This window comes from Sciurus vulgaris (assembly GCF_902686455.1).
Source record: "Sciurus vulgaris genome assembly, chromosome: X".
NCBI lineage: Eukaryota > Metazoa > Chordata > Mammalia > Rodentia > Sciuridae > Sciurus > Sciurus vulgaris.
In genome coordinates this window covers 66,364,281-66,383,826 of record NC_136471.1, presented here as the reverse complement: position 1 = coordinate 66,383,826, position 19,546 = coordinate 66,364,281, and the positions used below count along the sequence as shown (strand labels likewise).

At 34.9% G+C, this 19,546-nt stretch overlaps 1 protein-coding gene across 1 annotated transcript in view; it reads right to left on the bottom strand.

The window, feature by feature from the left end:
• POF1B (POF1B actin binding protein) overlaps positions 1-19,546 on the bottom strand; it is a 73,176-nt gene that overhangs the window by 23,956 nt on the left and 29,674 nt on the right. The window contains exon 6 of the mRNA XM_079123031.1: positions 18,488-18,670. Within this exon, the coding sequence (XP_078979157.1) occupies positions 18,488-18,670 (183 nt within the window). The remainder of the gene's footprint in view (positions 1-18,487; positions 18,671-19,546) is intronic.

Sequence of the window (19,546 nt, the reverse complement as noted above, 5' to 3'; positions counted from 1 at the left end):
AGAACAGGGGAAGGGGGCAATCTTTTTAGAACAGCTCTTTCAGGAGAATTAATTCAGCATCTCACAAGAATTACCTTAATTCCTTCTGAATGTGATATTCTCAATGACCTAACCAACTCCCACTGGCTTTGCCTCTTAAATATCTCAAAACATCATAGCAGCCTGGCGCAGTGGCACACACTTGTAATCCCAGTGGCCTGGGAGGCTGAGACAGGAGGATCACAAGTTCAAAGCCAGCCTCAACAAAAGTGAGGCACTAAGCAATTCAGTGAGACTCTGTCTCTAAATAAAACACAAAATAGGGCTGGGGATATGTTACAGTGGTCTAATGTCCCTGAGTTCAATCCCTGGTATTACCCTGCTCAAAACAAAATCAGAGCACCACCACACCAGGGATAAAACTTCCACTATATAAACCTTAGGGGTACAAATCATATCCAAATCATGGCAGAGATTGAAAATCTAGGCATCATATAAACGTCACTCTATTTATCTTGAGGATATTTTCTTTGCAGTGACTGGCCCCTATTCCTCTCTCATCCCCCCATGTGTCCCTTCTCAGATGACAACTTTCCCAAGTAGAACAGGACATTTTTTAGCCAAGAATATTCAAGTGCTGAGTGTATCTTCTAAAATTTCCAGACAATTAATTGTATGAATTTAGAATTTTGCATAATTTTCTCTCAGCTGATAATTCTCTCCTAATGCTATGAAAATCATGTTTCTTTCCCATCTGAATCATTGGAAAGAGTAATTTCATAGTTGCGAATTGTCTTAAAATATTCGCTGTTGTGCATAAATACACTCTTGTCATTGTACTGCACATAGGTAGACTTTTTAGGTGCATCCTTCTTTCCCACATTAATCATTAGTGCCATTAATTAAATTTTACTTATGTGATTTCTGTGTGGTGTATTTAAGCACTCGAAGAATCACATAGACCAAGACATGAAGTGACTTTCATCAACATTTTATATATGTTCAAAGCTAGAAAAGGGTATTAGAAGTTTCTATAGGAAACAATTTTATTACAAGAAAAGATAATAATAAGTAATATTTATTCAGGGCTTACTATGTGTTCTAGGCACTGCCATGCACTCCGCATAAAGAGTAAATTAGGTAATGCTTCTCACTACATACTTCATTACCATTAAAATACATTACCTTCCCAAATGACTTCTGTTATTTGTTTTCTTGGCTACTTTGGATTTACACTATCTCTATGTATATACTTAGGAGGTAATTACTTTGGAGGTGAGTTGGGCTAGCACTTAAAACAGTGAGGAATTTTCTTTCTTCAGTGGAAATCTATGCAAAATATGCCTAAAGTTCAGGCAATAAATTTTAGCTAGAGAAAAGGTTAAGATAATTAAAATTGAAGAATGAATTCTTTTGCTAAGAGAAATGTCACAGTAGAGAAACCAGAAGAAAAAATTCACTCGTGAATATATTCTTATTGTTTTTTAGAATCTATGATTTATAATAATTAAGTAAAATTCAGTAGAAACCAAAACTCAGTTGAGTTCAAAATTTTGGAGTTGTGAGGACAGAGGAATTCAAATTCTCACCTAGTATTAAATCTTTAATAAGAGTAGTACTCAAGAATAAAATGAAATTTTCTAATCACAAACTGGGATGTGCCAGTTAGCCATTTTTCCCATTACTAAATCACAACTTCTTAGAATGTCTAAATGTTATTGGAATTGATTGTGGGTGTTTTGGCATAGCTTTTATTTAAACTTTTTAAAAATAGATGGACACAATTCTTTTATTTGTTTTCATGTGTGCTGAGTATTGAACCCTCACACTTGCTAGGCAAGTGCTCTACCACTGAGCTACAACCCCAGCCCTGGCATAACTTTTAGAGTTGGCTAAAAGTCATCTTCTTTTTGCTCTGAGAAAGCCATAATAAGGAGCTTCCCAAGGAAACATGAATGCTTTGGGCCAGAAGAACTGTATGTAGTAGATAGAGGTTTTGTATCTTATGATATTGAGTTGATAGGATACTTGAGATATAAGTACCCTCCATATTTACTCATCTGCCAAATGTCAATCTTTCTAAATAACTTTAACTGTTCACATATAAACAGAAAAGGAATATAGACTGCTAATGAACAGTTGTTCCAGATATCCAATGTGTGGTATTTCTTCAAAAAATTATGAAAGATTCTTGAACTTGTGACAATAAAATACCTTCAATCAGATCACTACTTTGTTCTAATAAATACCTAGATGTCCAGTTCCTTTTCTCTGGTTGCAGATGAGAAATCTTTAATGACTCCAGAAAACCCAAGTCAAGCGACCACATTAAGATTTATAACCAGATTAATGGTCACTTTTCAGAATATCTGAAGAAAGTAAGTACTTTCCAAAGGGAAATCACGGACCTCATCTCACTACTGCCTTGAAGTTCTTGTCCTAATTTTATCTTGGGGTTTTGTGTCATATTTGTGTACTATGAGATTCCAGGAATAGTAGGTAAACTTTTCTAGCTAGGCCTACACTGTATCAATTTTGATATTCAAAGATGATGATTTGGACCAACCATATTTGTAAAGTTCAGTCACAGTAATTTTAGAACCCTAAAGATAGTAGAAACACAATTGCTGCTAATTTCACCTGAACTATCTTTTCTTGCCTGGTGCCCCTCAAGCTTAATGACACACACCTGTGAGAATTTTTCTGGCGGCTAGTTTGCACCCAAGGAACAAATCACAATTCAGTATGAGAGCACATTGTCTTAATTCAATTTATTCCCACCAGGAACAGTCTTTAGTGTCTACCTATTAAGTCACCTATTCAGAAGGGCTATTAACAGATTATACAGTGCTTAAAATATCATGTTAAAGTGATTAGACATTAAGTACCTAACATTCTAAAACTCATGAACATGTTAAATAATGAGATTGGCTGTGCTAAGATTCAATTGAGAAATAACTTTTGAACTGCTACATGACAATGAAAATACATTAATAAAAAGTTAAAAGGTATAAATGATATCTATATAATCAGTAAAGCTCATAAGGATATGATGACATTTATAGATAAATAAGGATACCATTTAATATTGTTTTAATTTTAGACATTTAATAGCTATCAAACTGACTCAAATAATCCTTAATCCAGTGGGTATTAATCTCTGAGAAAATTAAATGCATTTTAGTGCAACATCATTTGGTTGCACATATTTTGTACCAAAAATAGCAACCAAACCTAGAGAGAGAAAACGTATAAGAATTTTATGTTCTGAAAATCCTTAATGCTATTTTAATCTGGGTACATATTTAATAAAGAAATTATCTATTATACAATATAAGGTACATATTTGATTTTCAATAAACATCAATGAGGGGAGAGGACTGAAGATCGGGAGCCTCTGAATTGGTTTAGTTTGTTTGTTATTTCCACAATCTAACAGGGCTGGGGACTCGAACCCTGGTCTCCAGCATGCAAGGCAGGCACTCTACGTGATGGGCTATATCGCCAGCACACAAAAATAAGAAACCCAGAATAGCTAAAGCAATCCTCAGCAGAAAGAGCGAAGCAGGGGTATCACAATACCAGATCTTCAACTCTACTACAAAGCAATAGTAACAAAAACAGCATGGTATTGGTACCAAAATAGACAGGTAGATCAATGGTACAGAAGAGAGGACATGGACACAAACCCAAATAAATACAATTTTCTCATACTAGACAAAGGGGACAAAAATATGCAATGGAGAAAAGATAGCCTCTTCAACAAATGGTGCTGGGAAAACTGGAAATCCATATGCAACAGAATGAAATTAAACCCCTATCTCTCACCCAGCACAAAACTCAACTCAAAATGGATCAGGGACCTTGGAATCAGACCAGAGACCCCGCATCTTATAGAAGAAAATGTAGGTCCAAATCTTCACCTTGTTGGCTTAGGATCAGACTTCCTTAACAGGACTCCCATAGCACAAGAAATAAAAGTAAGAATCAATAACTGGGATAGATTCAAACTAAAAAGCTTTCTCTCAGCAAAGGAAACTATCAGTAATGTGAAGAGAGAGCCTACAGAGTGGGAGAATATCTTTGCCACTCATACTTCAGATAGAGCACTAATTTCCAGAATATATAAAGAACTCAAAAAACTCTACACCAAGAATACAAATAATCCAATCAACAAATGGGCTAAGGAAATGAACAGACACTTCACAGAAGAAGATGTACAAGCAATCAACAGATATATGAAAAAATGTTCAACATCTCTAGTACTAAGATAAATGCAAATCAAAACTACCCTAAGATTCCACCTCGCCCCAATTAGAATGGCAATTATCAAGAACATAAGCAACAATAGGTGTTGGAGAGGATGTGAGGAAAAAGGTACACTCATACATTGCTGGTGGGGTTGCAAATTAGTGCAGCCACTCTGGAAAGCAGTATGGAGAGTCCTCAGAAACCTTGGAATGGAACCACCATTTGACCCAGCTATCCCACTCCTTGGCCTATACCCAAAGGACTTAAAATCAGCATACTACAGAGATACAGCCACATCAATGTTCATAGCTGCTCAATTCACCATAGCCAGATTGTGGAACCAACCTAGATGCCCTTCAGTTGATGAATGAATAATGAAACTGTGATATATGTATACAATGGAATATTACTCAGCCATAAAGAATAATAAAATCATGGCATTTCCAGGCAAATGGATGAAATTGGAGAATATCATGTTAAGATAAGCCAATCTCAAAAAACCAAAGGACAAATGATCTCGCTGATAAGTGGATCATGACATATAATGGGGGGGTGGGAGGGGTTAGCGTTAGGGTTAGGATTAGGTTTAGGGTTAGAGTTAAGGAGGGTGGCAAGAATGGAGGAAGGAAGGACTGTATAGAGGGAAAAGAGGGGTGGGGGGAGGAAAAAAATAACAGAATGAATCAAACAACATTACCCTATGTAAATTTATGATTACACGAATGGTATGCCTTGACTCCACGTACAGAGAAACAACATGTATCCCATTTGTTTATAATAAAAAAATTAACATAAATATAAATAAATAAATATCAATGAACTGAATTTACTGTACAATAATCACAATTCTAAAATAAAGAATTCTTTACTTGTGATAGTTAAGTTGTTAAACACCCAATATAAATTTGCATATGGATATACTTATAAAGCAAAGTATGGTAATGAAGAAAACGGAAATTGAAGTCATACTTCCTAGTTGTGGGTTAAGTAAATTGCATAACCTAGTTTTCTCAACTCTAAAAGGTAGGTAATTTAGTGACTACTTTACAAAGTTATGGGAAGTATCAAATAGAATTAAATAGTGGGAGCTGGGAGTAGTGGCATCCACTTGTAATCCCAGTAACACAGAACGCTAAGACAGGAAGATCACAAATTTTAGGCCAGGTTCAGCAACTTGGTGAGATCATGTCTCAAAGTTTTAAAAATAATAATTAAAAAAACTTAAAAAGGGCTGGGAATGTAGCTCAGTGGTAAAGCAACCCTGTGTTCAACCCTCAGCATCAAAATAAATAAATAAAAGAATAGGGGTAAAATATTTTGTAAATTATTAATTGTGAAAATAATGATTTTATTTAATTTAAGGCATACAATTTTCTATTAGAATTATGATAAAAAGAGTAGAAGAATATTGTTTATGTTTAAACATTCTTAGCTACTTGAGAGTAGAGATACTGTCTTAGTATCTTCCTAAAATTTCATCACCTTACATAGTGCCTTAATATAGTAAGTGCTAATAAAATATATTGGATAAATAGATTAAATATTTTCAACATCATAAATTTATTAATAATGCTGATTCTGCATCAATTTATTTCATTAATCAAAATATATATTAAGGACAGCCTTTTTAACAGCCTAATGATGGAAGGTAAGTAGTGAGAAAATTGTAATCAAGGATGAAATTGGGAATACATATTAAGTAGAATTGATAGAAAATCACTGGTTGGAAAGTTGCTTTAATAAAGCTCACTTAAATGCACTTTAGTAAAACCTAATCAAGGTTTCTCTGACTTCATTTTGGTGTGTGCGCTTGTGTGTACGTAAATTTGATATTATATTATAAAATATTGTGATTCCTCTACTCACAACCAATTAGAAAAACACATTGCTGATTTGCATAGTCATTTCATAATGAGTATGGATAAGTGAATAATAACATTTGTAGCTTCTTAAATTATTCTAACTGAAAAATTAAATGTATAATATTTTACTATATTACAAAATGAATATTAATAATTTATAAAGCTTTTCTCTCATGGACAATGGAAACTTTATAAAGAATTATGCTTTTTCTTTTTTTCCCAAGCGTTTCTGGGAAGCTCAGAGCCAAAGTTTTGATTCTGTTTTACTAATGACAAAACTCTGTGGCCTGAATTTCTGTGTACTTTTCCCTCTGGTGTTATCATTCCATTATATTTACCCTGTCATTGACACTTATATCTTTTTTTATTCCATTGCATCTTATTGATTCTCATAAGCCATTCCAAATTCCTTGAAATGAGAAAGGAGGTATAAATGCATAAATATATACATCAAAAAAATTAATATGTATTTTTTAAGTACATAACAGCTTGGTAATACATTTGTTGTTAACTTTTTCCTGTTTTCTACTTCTCTATAATTTCTCTGTTCTATGATTCCATAGCATATAATTTATTCAAAGTATGGAAACACTTAGCTTATATAAGCAAGTCTAGTGGAAATACTTACTTGCACATATACACTGGCACTGGTAATTTATCATATATTTTAGTTTCTTATTAAACCTGTAGCTAAAATCTATACCCACAAACCAAATATAGGCTTTATAAGGTCTCAGTGGCATGAGTCATTCCTTAATTAAGCACACATTTTACTGAGAACTTGGTAAGCACTGTCCCAAGTACTACTAGAAACAATCAAATAAGCTATTGCCTCCTCAATATCTTCATGATTTTTATAGTCTTTCAGAAGAGCTACATTATAAACCTAAATAGCATTAATGTAAGGAATAGACTAATTGATAACAAATATAAATAGAGGCTCAAATCAAAGGCAAAAGAATTCTGAGACAACTTTTAGCAAATATTAAAAAAATTCTAAGAAAGAGATGACTTTCAGTGAGATAAATGGAGATACGTATACAATCATTAAACTATGACAACTGAATAGGTATGGAGTGGCAAAATAGAGGGAAAAGTTAAAATGATATTAAATTTTAAGTCTGATAATTAGAGAACTAGAGATACCATTAAAAGAGGAGACACAGTAAAATCTGGCATGGTCAGTTGCAGGTCCCTGTGTGTCAGTTAAAAAGAGATTCATGCAGGCAATTAAAATGACATATTAGAGCTGAGGAAGAAATTCTGGTAGGTGTCCATGTAGAGGTATGGCAGAAGTCAAGATTTTATATCATATTGTCAAGAGACAGATGGTAGAAGAAGGAGAAAGGGGCCACAGTTGGGTCCTTAGGGAAGGTCTCTTTGTGAGTGAAGGGAGAAGAGCTTGAGATGTTATGAATGAGATATGAAGTGTCCCCCTAAAGCTCATGCATGAGGCAACACAAGAATTTTCAGAGGTAACATGATTAGATTATGAGTAAAATAACCTAATCAGTGGTTACTGTAGGTAGGTAAGGTGTGTCTGGAAGAAGTGGCTGGGGTTTGTATTTTGTCCAGAGTGAGCAGTGTTCCCTCTCTCACGTATTCTCTCTCTCTCTCTCTTCTTCCTGGTTGCCATGTTCTGAGTTGCTCTCCTCTGCCACCCCATTATGCCATGATGTTCTATCTCACCTGGGGCCCAAAATTATGAAGTCAGCCCAAAGTGGACTGAACTTCTGAAACCACCAGCCAAAATAAACTTCCTCTACATCGTTCTTATCAGGTACTTCAGTCATAGTACTGTAAAGCCTGACTGAAACAGAAAAGGACTTAGAAGCAACAATAAAGTATAATGGAAGAATATCTATAATAGATAAAAAAAGTATCATATGCAATAGAACTGGAACAAGATGAGAACCAGTAAAGAAAGTTGAATTTGGCAACTTGGAGGTCAATAAAAGAAGTTTCAGGAACATAGCAAAGCTAGAATATGATTCACAAACTGTTAAGGAATGTGTGGGTAGTGAGGACATGGCATAAGTGAGCATGCCTTCTTCCTTTGTAAATTTTGTGGAGGTAAAAAAAAAAAAACAGATGAGATATTGTCAATGGAATGATAGGATTGCAAATGGAGTTAACTTGAAAACAAATGTAATCTTAATTCTTGAATCAAAATAATCAAGAATGCTAAAGGAATAGAGAAATTTTTTCAGTGAAGTAGGTCATTGAAATTCACATAGTGAACATAAATTGTGGTCTTTGGACCAGTAGAATTCAAATAATTAAGGAATTGGAAATAGAAATTGTCAGACCCCAGCAATCTCTACCTAAACAGACCTTTCAACTGATTCTGGCACACAATAAGCTTGAACTCCACTTCCCAATTTTAGTAGAAGTCAAGGTCATCTACCAGTAATGGGACTTGGGAAAGAGCAGTAATGGGACTTGTAGTAAAAGTAGGGAGGGTCAGAAAAGGATTAGACATTAAATACTGGTAGCAAGCCATTTAGAATTAGTTAAAAGAGTTGTCTATTAATGGAAAGAGGACACCAAGACAGAAACAATCTTTCCTAGACTAAATTGGCTTAATTTAGGGACTTTCTTTATCACACAAAGAAGTCAAAATCTCAGAACAGAGAAAGTAGATGTTAGTTTACTCAAATTAAGAGATCTGTACAGTGAAGACAATAAAACAGAATGCAACAAAAAGTTAACCAACTTCAAGGAAAAGGATTGTTGAATTGGTTGACAATGTGGCCAACTTGGCTTGGAACTGAGGGCTGGAATCTCAATGAAGGCAGGTTAAGTAGAAAGGAGAGCATAGAAGATGAGGTAATAAAGTAATGATAAGAGAAAGAGACATTCAGTACTTCAGGTTAAACAGTTTCAAGTGATAATATAAATTCAAGGAATGACCAAAGTCTATGTAGACTGAATACAAAGAAATGAAGAAATTAAAGGTGATGAAGAACTATGAGGACAGAGTGTGGGAAGGATCACTGATAGGGATGGTCTAATTCGCATAGATGATTCCAGGACAGGGTATGGAGGAAGTGGAGAGAAGACTGTAAGCTGCTTGATGAAACATTTGAAGGATGGTGTGAGTAACCAGAAAGTCAATAGATAATGGTAATTTGAGTCAAGAAGGATGGTGTATGTGGATTACTGAGTTTTAAGAAGAGTAAAAGCAAGGCACTAAGCCACTCAGTGAGATCTTTTCTCTAAATAAAATATAAAATAGTTCTGGGGATATGACTCAGTGGTTGAGTGCCCCTGAGTTCAATCCCCAGTATCCAAAACAGAACCAAACAAAACAAAACAACTCCAGAATATTTGACTGAGTATAAAATTGTATTGAGAAAATAATAAGTAATGCCTGAGAAATTAGCATCATTAGAAAAATCATAATTATATTAATTAAAAAAAGCGAAACAACACACCAACAGGTTTAGTAGTAAACACTATTTATATTGTAACAGTGACATAAATACTGAACACTAATTTAGCAAAAAAAGAAAGATGGATATTTAACTGTTTTGGAATGGGTGGAAGGGAGGAAAGCAGGTGGTTGAAAGATTAACAAAATCTTTGTATACCAGAATTATCAACAGAAAATACAGAATATTTGATAAATCAAAAAATACCATCATAAATATATGCATACTATTTAGCTAGATGGAGGTAAATGGTAAATGCCAGAAAACAAAACTAAGAATTGAAAATGATTGACCTCTGGATATCTGATCTGGGTGGAAAGAGGGCTTGGACAGGGAATTTCTATTTTATGTTTTTGAGTACTAGTTGAACTTTTAAGCTATGTAAGTGTATTACTTTGTTAATAAAAACTAATTTCTAACAATACTAAATAAGTAACAATTTTATAAAACAAAGGGGAGATTGTCATTAAAAAAAAGGTGCAACATAGCAGGGGGTTGCATGTGGTAGCAGGAGACAAATATGGCGCCCAAAGAGATACAAATTAAATTTTTGATATGGATAGCAGGGAATTGAAGTTTGCACAAATGACACTCAATTTCAATAATAGGAATGAAAGCAATAAATATGAAGAAGGACTTGAGCCACACATTGAGTGAAGATGCTAAGTTTATTGAAGTAACCACCCACCAAATTCCATCATTAGTGAATGACTTATGTAAAATAAACTTTGTAGCAAGCTTCCTGAAAAGAAGACCTGACAGAAAATGCATTTGACACTAAGACACTAAGACTGACCTTGACAATTGAAATTTTTTAAAAAAATGGAAGAAAGACAATATTACATCCCAAGTTGGAGTTATTTTTCCTTTGGAGACAGCACTATCTGAGCAGGCAGAACTGTTCTCTTTACAACTTCCTGTGACTTTAAATATTTCCTGGAAGTCACAAACCAAGTGCAAGAGAGTTATATACACAATATAAATATTTATTTGGTCATTCTTATAAACACCTGCTGTATGACAACTTATAAAACGAGTTCAGCTGAGCTTTTCTGTTATTAATATTTGTGAAATTATCCTTGCTAATGGCATGATGATTACATCATGATATTAATTTCCCCTGGCACATGGCTAGAGATATTCTGAATTTGAAACCAAAATTACCCTGAGGGAGGGCCATGAAAAATATACATATATTAGTTTTATAAAAAAATATTGTGAAGTCAGGGTTTTGGACACATGATTCTGAAATATATTTCAAAACCCTTTCCTTTGGGGCAAGCATTTTAAAATACTAAAAATAGTACTACAGCTGAGTGATAGAGCACACATGTAGCATGTAAAAGATTCTGGATTTGGTCCCTAGCAACACACAAACACACACACACACACACAAAGAGCATTATAATGAACCAATTTTTTATATATTTTTTTAACATTTTGAGGCTGGGTTTCACCAACTTACTGATGCTAACCTTGAACTTGCAATTCTCCTGTCACCACCTCTCAAGTATCTGGAATTAAGGGCTTATACCACCATGCCTGCTTTATACTGATGCCTTGAAACATCTGGGGTCTAAGTTTGGTGAAGAAAGAAGGTCAAGACTCAAACATTAATTTGAGCATCTACTATGTGCTTGGCACTAAGCTAGGTATTTTACATATTTTGTCTCATTTAATCATCTTTTTATAGGATATATTGTACAATAAAGTATGATGCCCTGGTATAGAAGAAGGAATGGAGGTTCAACCCAATTAATTACAGGAGGCCATGCAGCTCAGCAGAATCAGGTTTTATCAAACCAGATAATTAAACAGAAAGCCTAAATCCTTACCACTTTATGCTACTTCCAAAATATAACTTCAAACAAAAATTTTTGAAATGGGACAAATTTTAGTTTTTAAAGAGCCTAAATTGTATCTGCTTTATTACCCTTTAAAAAGATTCTTCTACCCATCGTCACAACTATACAGAAATGTAAACACCAAGGAGCCTAGGGTTACAAAACTCACCTATACTCCTTTGTTCATCAGTCCTATGCATCCTGCCTTTATCCTAAATAAAATACTAAAAAACTGTATCTACACAAAAATCCTTCAAACTTTAACAAAACTACAGAGAAATCTCAAACTATAGTGTGAATAGTAAAATAGGAAGTGATGTAACTGGGTGTGGTGGCACATGCCTATAATCCCAATTATTCAGAAGACTGAGGCAAGTTTGAGGACAGTTTCAGCAACTTAGCAAGATCCTGTCTCAAAATAAATTAAATAAAAAAGGGCTTCAGTGTAGATCAGTTGGTAGAGTGTCCATAGGTTCAATCCTCAGTATTGTAAAAAAAAAAAAAAAGTGATATATTAGTCATTAAATCCTGCCCGTTTTCTAAGTACATAATAAAATGTCTGATCAAATATATTATTAGATGTACTAAGGTAGTTATATATAGCATTACTGTTGCCATTGGACAAAAATTCTTTTTTGGGGGGGAGCGGGAACCAGGGATTGAACTCAGGAGCACTTGACCACTGAGCCATATCACCAGCTGTATTTTGTATTTTATTTAGAGACAGGGTCTCACTGATTGGCTTAGTGTCTTGCTTTTCATGAAACTGGTTTTGAACCAGCCTCCTGAGCTACTGGGATTACAGGCATGTGCCACTACACCTGGCCTGGGCACAAATTCTTAATCCATTGATATTGTTTTCATCTGTGATAATTATCTCTCAAACAGTTCCTACTGTCATTATTCTATGTTAAATTTTATTCTAGTCACAAATCTTTCTCCATGACATTTTAAAAAAGGAAATGCTCGTATTTTATTTTAATTTTTAATACCTTTATTTTATTTTTATGTGGTGCTAAGAATCGAACCCAGGGCCTCATGCATGCTAGGCGAGCATGCTACAACTGAGTCACATCCCAGCCCTCTCCATGGCATTTTTTCATGTTGTGGACTTTATAGTTTCTAAAGTTTCAGCATGTATTTCATTTAGTTTTTATTTCAACCCTGTGAGGTAGACATTATTACTCCAATTTTTTGAATGAAGATACTAGACTGGTTTCATATTATGAAGATCACATAGCTTAAAAGGGACAAAGCTAGAAATGGAACCCAAATCTTTTTATCCTTAAGCTAGTACACTTCCTATTACATCACTAATATTTCCCTACTGTCAGACACTTTCAATACAGTGCTCTATTAAAGTTTACATTATTGTTCAAATACTCTCCATATAACTGACTCAAATCCAAGGGGTAGGGTAACCATTGGGTTCTGGAGTTAGTTAACTTATGTATGAATCCTGGACCCACAATAATCTAACCATGTAAGCCTCTGCAAGTAACTTAACCTCTTCAGAGCTCAGTTTCCTTATCTGAATGATAAGGGCAATAATAACACTTTCCTAATTTCATCATTGTAGAAAGAAAAGCAATCAATATGCTAGTCTATTTTGCACAAAGCTGCTAAGGATTAAACTTTTAGAGCATACCTATGAGTATTTTCCTACTCAATTATCTTCACTCACTGTATTAGTCAGCTTTTTCATATCTGCAACCAAAAGACTTAAGAAGAACAATTTAAGAAGGACAAAGTTTATTTTGGAGCTAATGGTTTCAGAGGTCTCAGCCCATAGACAGACTCATTCCTCAGGTCTCATTCCTCAGGTCTCGAGGTTAAGCAGAACATCATGGTGGAAGAGTGTGATGGAGGGAAATGGCTCAAGATCTGATAATCAGGTAGCAGAGAGAGCCTCCACTGACCAGATACAAACTATATACCCCAAAGGCAAACCCCCAATGACCCACCTCCTCCAGTCACACCCTATCTACCTTCAGTTACCCTCAGTTAATCCCCATTGGGGAATTAATTCACTGATTGTGTTAAGGCTTTCATAACAAAGTCATTTCACCTTTAAGCCTTCTTGCATTATCTCACACATGAGCTTTTGGGGGAACTCTCAAAACATCACATCCAAACCATATCATTCCAACCCTGGCATCCAAGAGCTCATGACCTTCTCACAGTGCGGAATACATTCAGTCCATTTCCAAGAGTTCCCATAGTCTCAACAGTTACATGATTGCTACAAAGTTCAAGTCCAAAGTCTCCTCTGAGACTCAAGGCAAACTTGTATTCTGAGTTCCTGTAAAAATCAAGTGTTTTTACAAGCATGCAATCAATATATAAAGGTATAGAGTAACCATTTCCATCACAAAAATTGGGGCCTAGAAAGAAAGGATGGGCCAAAGGTGCTTTACAGATTTATCACAATTCCAACTAAAATCCCAATGACATTTCTCATAGAAATAGAGAAAGCAATTATGAAATTCATCTGGAAGAACAAAAGACCCAGAATAGCCAAAGAAATCCTGGGAAACACGAGTGATGCAGGAGGTATCACAATACCAGACCTTAAACACTACTATAGAGCAATAGTAAAAAAAAACAGCATGGTATCAGCACCAAAATAGACAGGTACAGGATAGAAGACACAGAGACATACCCACATAAGTACAGTTTTCTCATACTAGACAAAGGTGCCAAAAACTTACAATGGAGAAAAGATAGCCTCTTCAACAAATGGTGCTGGGAAAACTGGAAATCCATATGCAGAAAAATGAAATTAAACCCTATCTCTCTCCCCACACAAAACTCAACTCAAAATGAATCAAGGATCTGGGAATTAGACCTGAGACGCTGCAACAAATAGAAGAAATAGGCCCAAGTCTCTATCACATTGGCTTAGGACCAGAATCCCTTGACAAGACCCCCATAGTGCAAGAAATAAAAGCAAGAATCAATAAATGGGATAGATTCAAGCTAAAAAGTTTTTTCTCAGCAAAAGAAACAATCAGTAATATGAAAAGAGAGCCTACAGAGTGGGAGAAAATCTTTTTCACACACACCTCAGACAGAGCACTACTCTCCAAAGTTTATAAAGAACTTAAAAACTTTACACCAAAAATACAAAGAACCAATCAATAAATGGGCTAAGGAACTGGGCAGACACTTCACAGAAGAAGATACACAGGTGATCAACAAATATATGAAAAAGTGCTCATCATCCCTAGTAATTAGAGAAATACAAATTAAAACCACCCTAAGATTTCATCTAACTCCAATTAGCATGGCTATTATCAAGAACACAAGCAATAATAAGTGTTGGCTTGGATGTGGGGAAAAAGGCACTCTCATACATTGCTGGTGGAAATGCAAAACGGTGCAACTACTCTGGAAAGCAGTATGGAGATTCCTCAGAAAACTTGGAATGGACCCACCTTTTGACCCAGCTATCCCACTCCTCATTTGATACCCATAGGACTTAAAATCAGTATAGTTCAGTGATGCAGCTACATCAATGTTTATAGCAGCTTAATTCACAATAGCTGGAATGTGGAACCAAATGAGATGCCCTTCAATTGATGAATGGACAAAGAAATTGTGGTATATATACACAATGGAATATTACTCAGCCACAAAGAAGAATAAAATCATGGCATTTGCTGGTAAATGGATGAAGCTGGAAAATATCATGCTAAGTGAAATAGGTCAAGCCCATAAACCCCAAAGGCCGAATGTTTTCTCTGATAAGTGAATGATGATATGAGAGGGGGTTGCGGGGGGTGGGCAGAAAATGAAGGAACTTTGGATGGTGTAGAGGAAAATGGGGTGGGAGGGGGTGGGGGATGGAAAGATAGTAGAATTAGACAGATAGTATTACCCTATGTATATGTATGATTACATGAATGGTGTGAATCTACATTGTGTACAACCATAGAAATGAAAAGTTGTACCCCATTTGTGTACAATGAATCAAAATGCAGTCTGTAAAAATAAAAATCAAAAAAATTAATAAAAAAGAAGGGATGGGATCAAAGGAAGACCTAAATCCTGCTGGGCAAACAACTCCTATATTTCCATATCTGGCATTTGAAGCAAAAGGCACTCTGATGTTCTCTCCAAAGGACTTGCTTAGTCTACCCCTATTGCTTTGCTGGTTACAGCCAAAGTGGCCTCTGTGTTGGATTGTCTTTGCTCGTTTCCTGCTGCTTTCCTCAGCAGAGATCCCACATTACTGGCATTTATTAATCTCAAGGGGCTCCATTGGAGCTTCAGCATCTTCTTTACATCTCCATTCATCACTGTCTTGGACTGCCTGCAGTGATTCTGACCCTGGGGCACTTTGCCTGGCCTTCCCAGACCTTCCTTTGGAATCTTGGTGGAAGCCGTCATGACCCTCTTAACGCCATTATCCTGCATTCGTGCAGAACCAGCACCACATATTTAACTCCAAGGTCTGGCCCCATCTCTAGCAGTAGCCAACCCTCCAGGGAGGATGGCTATTCCAGCCTCTGAGTGCCTAGGTGGAAGAGCATGATGAAACAATCTTCTAGGTTCTCCTATGCAAGCATGGTGCCCCACTGGTCTCTTCTCAAAGGAATTTTTACTCCTTTGAGCCTGTGGGTATGGTCTTGTCAATTCCTGAAATGCCCTTGGGGCATCTTTCTTATTGTCTCTGGACAAAGTCTTTAGCATTTCTTTAGTGGCTGTCATGTCTTTAACAACTGCAACTTCCTTAGCCCCAGTTTTATTCCTGCCTTTAAGTCCAAATTTTTCTAATCTTTCTACTCCTGAATTTCAAAACAAACTTGGCTAAAAGTCGCCTGCAACATCCATGCCACCACCTGAATCCTATACTGCCTAGACATTTTTTCCACCAGAATCAGCCTCACAGAAAGTTTCAGGAACCAGGCAAAATGCAGACAACTTCTTAGCTAGAATGTAACATGAATGGCCTCTAGTCCAGTTTCCAATAGAGACCTCCTCCTCTTCCTCTGAAAGTTCATGAGCCTTGTCTTTATTTTCCATATTGTATCAGCATTCTGGTCTTCTGAGCTCCATTAAGCTCTTCTTACAACAATCTAACACTTTTCCAGGTTTTATTGCTAAACTTTCCAAAATTCCTCCTACAAATTCCAAAAAGTTCCAAAGCTTCTGAACCACATGGTCAGGTTAGTCACAGAAACCATCCTACTTCTCAGTACAAATTTCTGTTTTAGTCACTTTTTCATTGTTGTAAACAAATGACCAAACAAGAAAAATTTGTGGGCTCACGGTTTCTGAGGTCTCAGTCCATCATCAGCTGGCTCTGGTCCTCAGAGTTTGAGTTCAGGCAGAACATCATGGGGGAAGAGTGTGATGAAGGGAATTTTCTCAAGACATGACAATTAGGAAGCAGAGAGAGCCAGATACAAATTATATACCCTAGTAAACCACCTATTCCAGCTATACCCTATCTGCCTTAAGTTACCACTCAGTTAATCCCTATCAGGGAATTAATTCACTGATTGGGTTAAGGCTTTCATAACCCAATCATTTCACGTTTAAGCCTTCTTGCATTGTCTACACATGAGCTTTTGTGGGATACCTCACATCCAAACCATAACACTCACTCTCCATTGCCTACTAAAGAAAGTCCAAAATTTGTAATTTTACACTTAAGAACCTCACAATCTGGCTTTAACTCAATATGGTAACACTATACCCTTGTATCTCCTTATCACATATCTTCTATTCCATACATAACAAAACACTATTCCTGAAACATAAAATGTATTTCCATAAGTCTTTAACTTAATTTATATGATTCTCATCTCCTTGGTTATTATCTTTGTGCAATACCACAGTGCTACTTGATGGAAATTCTGCCTATTTTTCAAAGTCCTGGTAAATTACCACCTTCTCAATCGCTTCCTTGATCTCCCAGCTGAAATTAATTTCTTCTCCCTTGTCTTCCCAATGCATTTTGTTTGTTTATCTTTAATGGTACACAAGACTTTGCTTTGCATTATATTTTTTGTGTTTTCTACTTTCCTCTATTAGAGGAAACTTAGTCAAAATCAGGATTAGATTGAACTGTATGATATTACTGACATTTGACCAATGTGACCTGTTTAAATGACAATTTCAAATTATTTAACCTAATAACACTTTTATAGTCATTATTAATCCATATAATAAAAGAAATTCAATGGCCTTTGGATTGTGGTTTAGAGTAATATTTTTGTGCAGACATTCAGAGGAAAGGCAATTTTAGGGTTTTCTCAGATTAGGAAAATATAGATTTTTAAAATCATTTATAGTTTTTTTTTTGTCCAATAGTATTTATTTCAAAATTCAATCTTTAGAAATGATCTCACATATATTTAAAACAATCCAAAATCTTATATTGGCAGGTTCCTTATTTATTCTTTCTTATTCTTTTGTCTTCTAGTAATAGTTGCCTATGAGATGTTGATTTGAGATCTGAAAAAAGATTCCTGATGTCTGATTCGCCATTGTTCCAGTTGTGATTATTGGTTTACCAGATATAAGAAAATCATTTTTTTCTTTTAACACGTGTATAACAGATGTTTAAAAGATTCCAGTCTTCTAAACATAAATTAGTCACTGAGGATGTCATCCCAAGAGATATTTCTTTAGCTACTAAGTGTGGTTTCTATTTTGTTTTAATATACAAAGAAATATAAACATATTTTTATTTGGATTAGTACAATAGTTTCAAATAACACATATAGGAAGTAATTAGCTTGTGAAATGTAACCATTATAATCATCTTAAATAATATTTCTAATTTGTTGTTCATTTAAACGCCATATATCTCATGAAGATTATTTAATGTTGCATAACAACTGGACTTATTTTAGAAGGATCAGCGAGAAATTACGTATTATTTGAGTCATAATTTAAGTCATAGATTTAATGTATTAAAGAACCTGAATTGTTCTGTCTTTGAGAGATGGGATAATTGGTTTTTAAAAATTTGTAACAATACACAAATGACAGTGGTAAAACTCAATTTTTTGATGAAAATTTAATGTGAGTACTTATATAATGGTGTGAGAAGTATCCAAGGATGTTATTTCCATTTGAAAAGGAATCAGCTGATTGATTTTACCTGCTCATGTATCTGGTTTGCTCCACCATGACACAGCTCATTTCCAATGTTTGTAGAAGTTGAATCACTTCCTGTGATGCTATGTATTTGTTGGCTAGAATGGGATTGTTGACAGTGTGGAGAGTGGATGATCTGAGGCTGTTGTATGATATGATGATGACATTGAACCTGAGGATAGCATTCCTAAAACACATAAACATATAAAAACTAACCACTGAGAATAAATAACACTAATCAATAATAAAAAGCAACAGAAAACACATTTTAGAACTCAATGCATTTTTTTCACAATATAATTTAAACCCTAGAATTTGTAGTATTAATTGATGCTATATTATTTTTCAAATTACTCCATTGGGAAAACTTGTATTGAATTTTATTTTTATTCAATCAGGTAGCTGGGACTGTCCAAATACTCACTTAGATAGGTCAGGGAATAGCATGTTCTGATTAAATTAATATTCCAGTTACACTTATCAGTAAAACTATAATGAATATTAATATTAATTAATCTTTCTTTGATGATTCAACAGGCACTTTGGTATCTAATTACATAATAATACCATAACACCAAAAATGTAGATGGGTATAAAATTAGAAAATAATTTAATGTACTGATTTTCAGTGTCAGGAAGCATATTAGAGTCACGGTAGGGGGCAAAGTACTTATGCTTATGAAAATCGAGTATGAATTTTTTAAAAAAAGATTGAAAACAAGTGACTGGTGCTTCCAATTCAGAAAACTAACTCTTCCACTTACTCTTACTCTTTGATCTTAAAAAATTATATTATACATATATATATACATACATACATACATACATATATATATCTTTTTGAGTCTCAGTTTTCTAATTTGCAAAACTGTATTCAACATGGGTTCTAACTGGGTTTTGTGAGAGGTAAATGCACTAATGTCTGTACATTGCATAGTATAAGGGAGGTGAGTAATACATTTATCACTATTATTATTACTATTATTATATCATCCATGTCATCATCATTGACTTTATTATCATCTACCTCACTAATTTTGAAGGTAGAAAATGAACCCCTGAT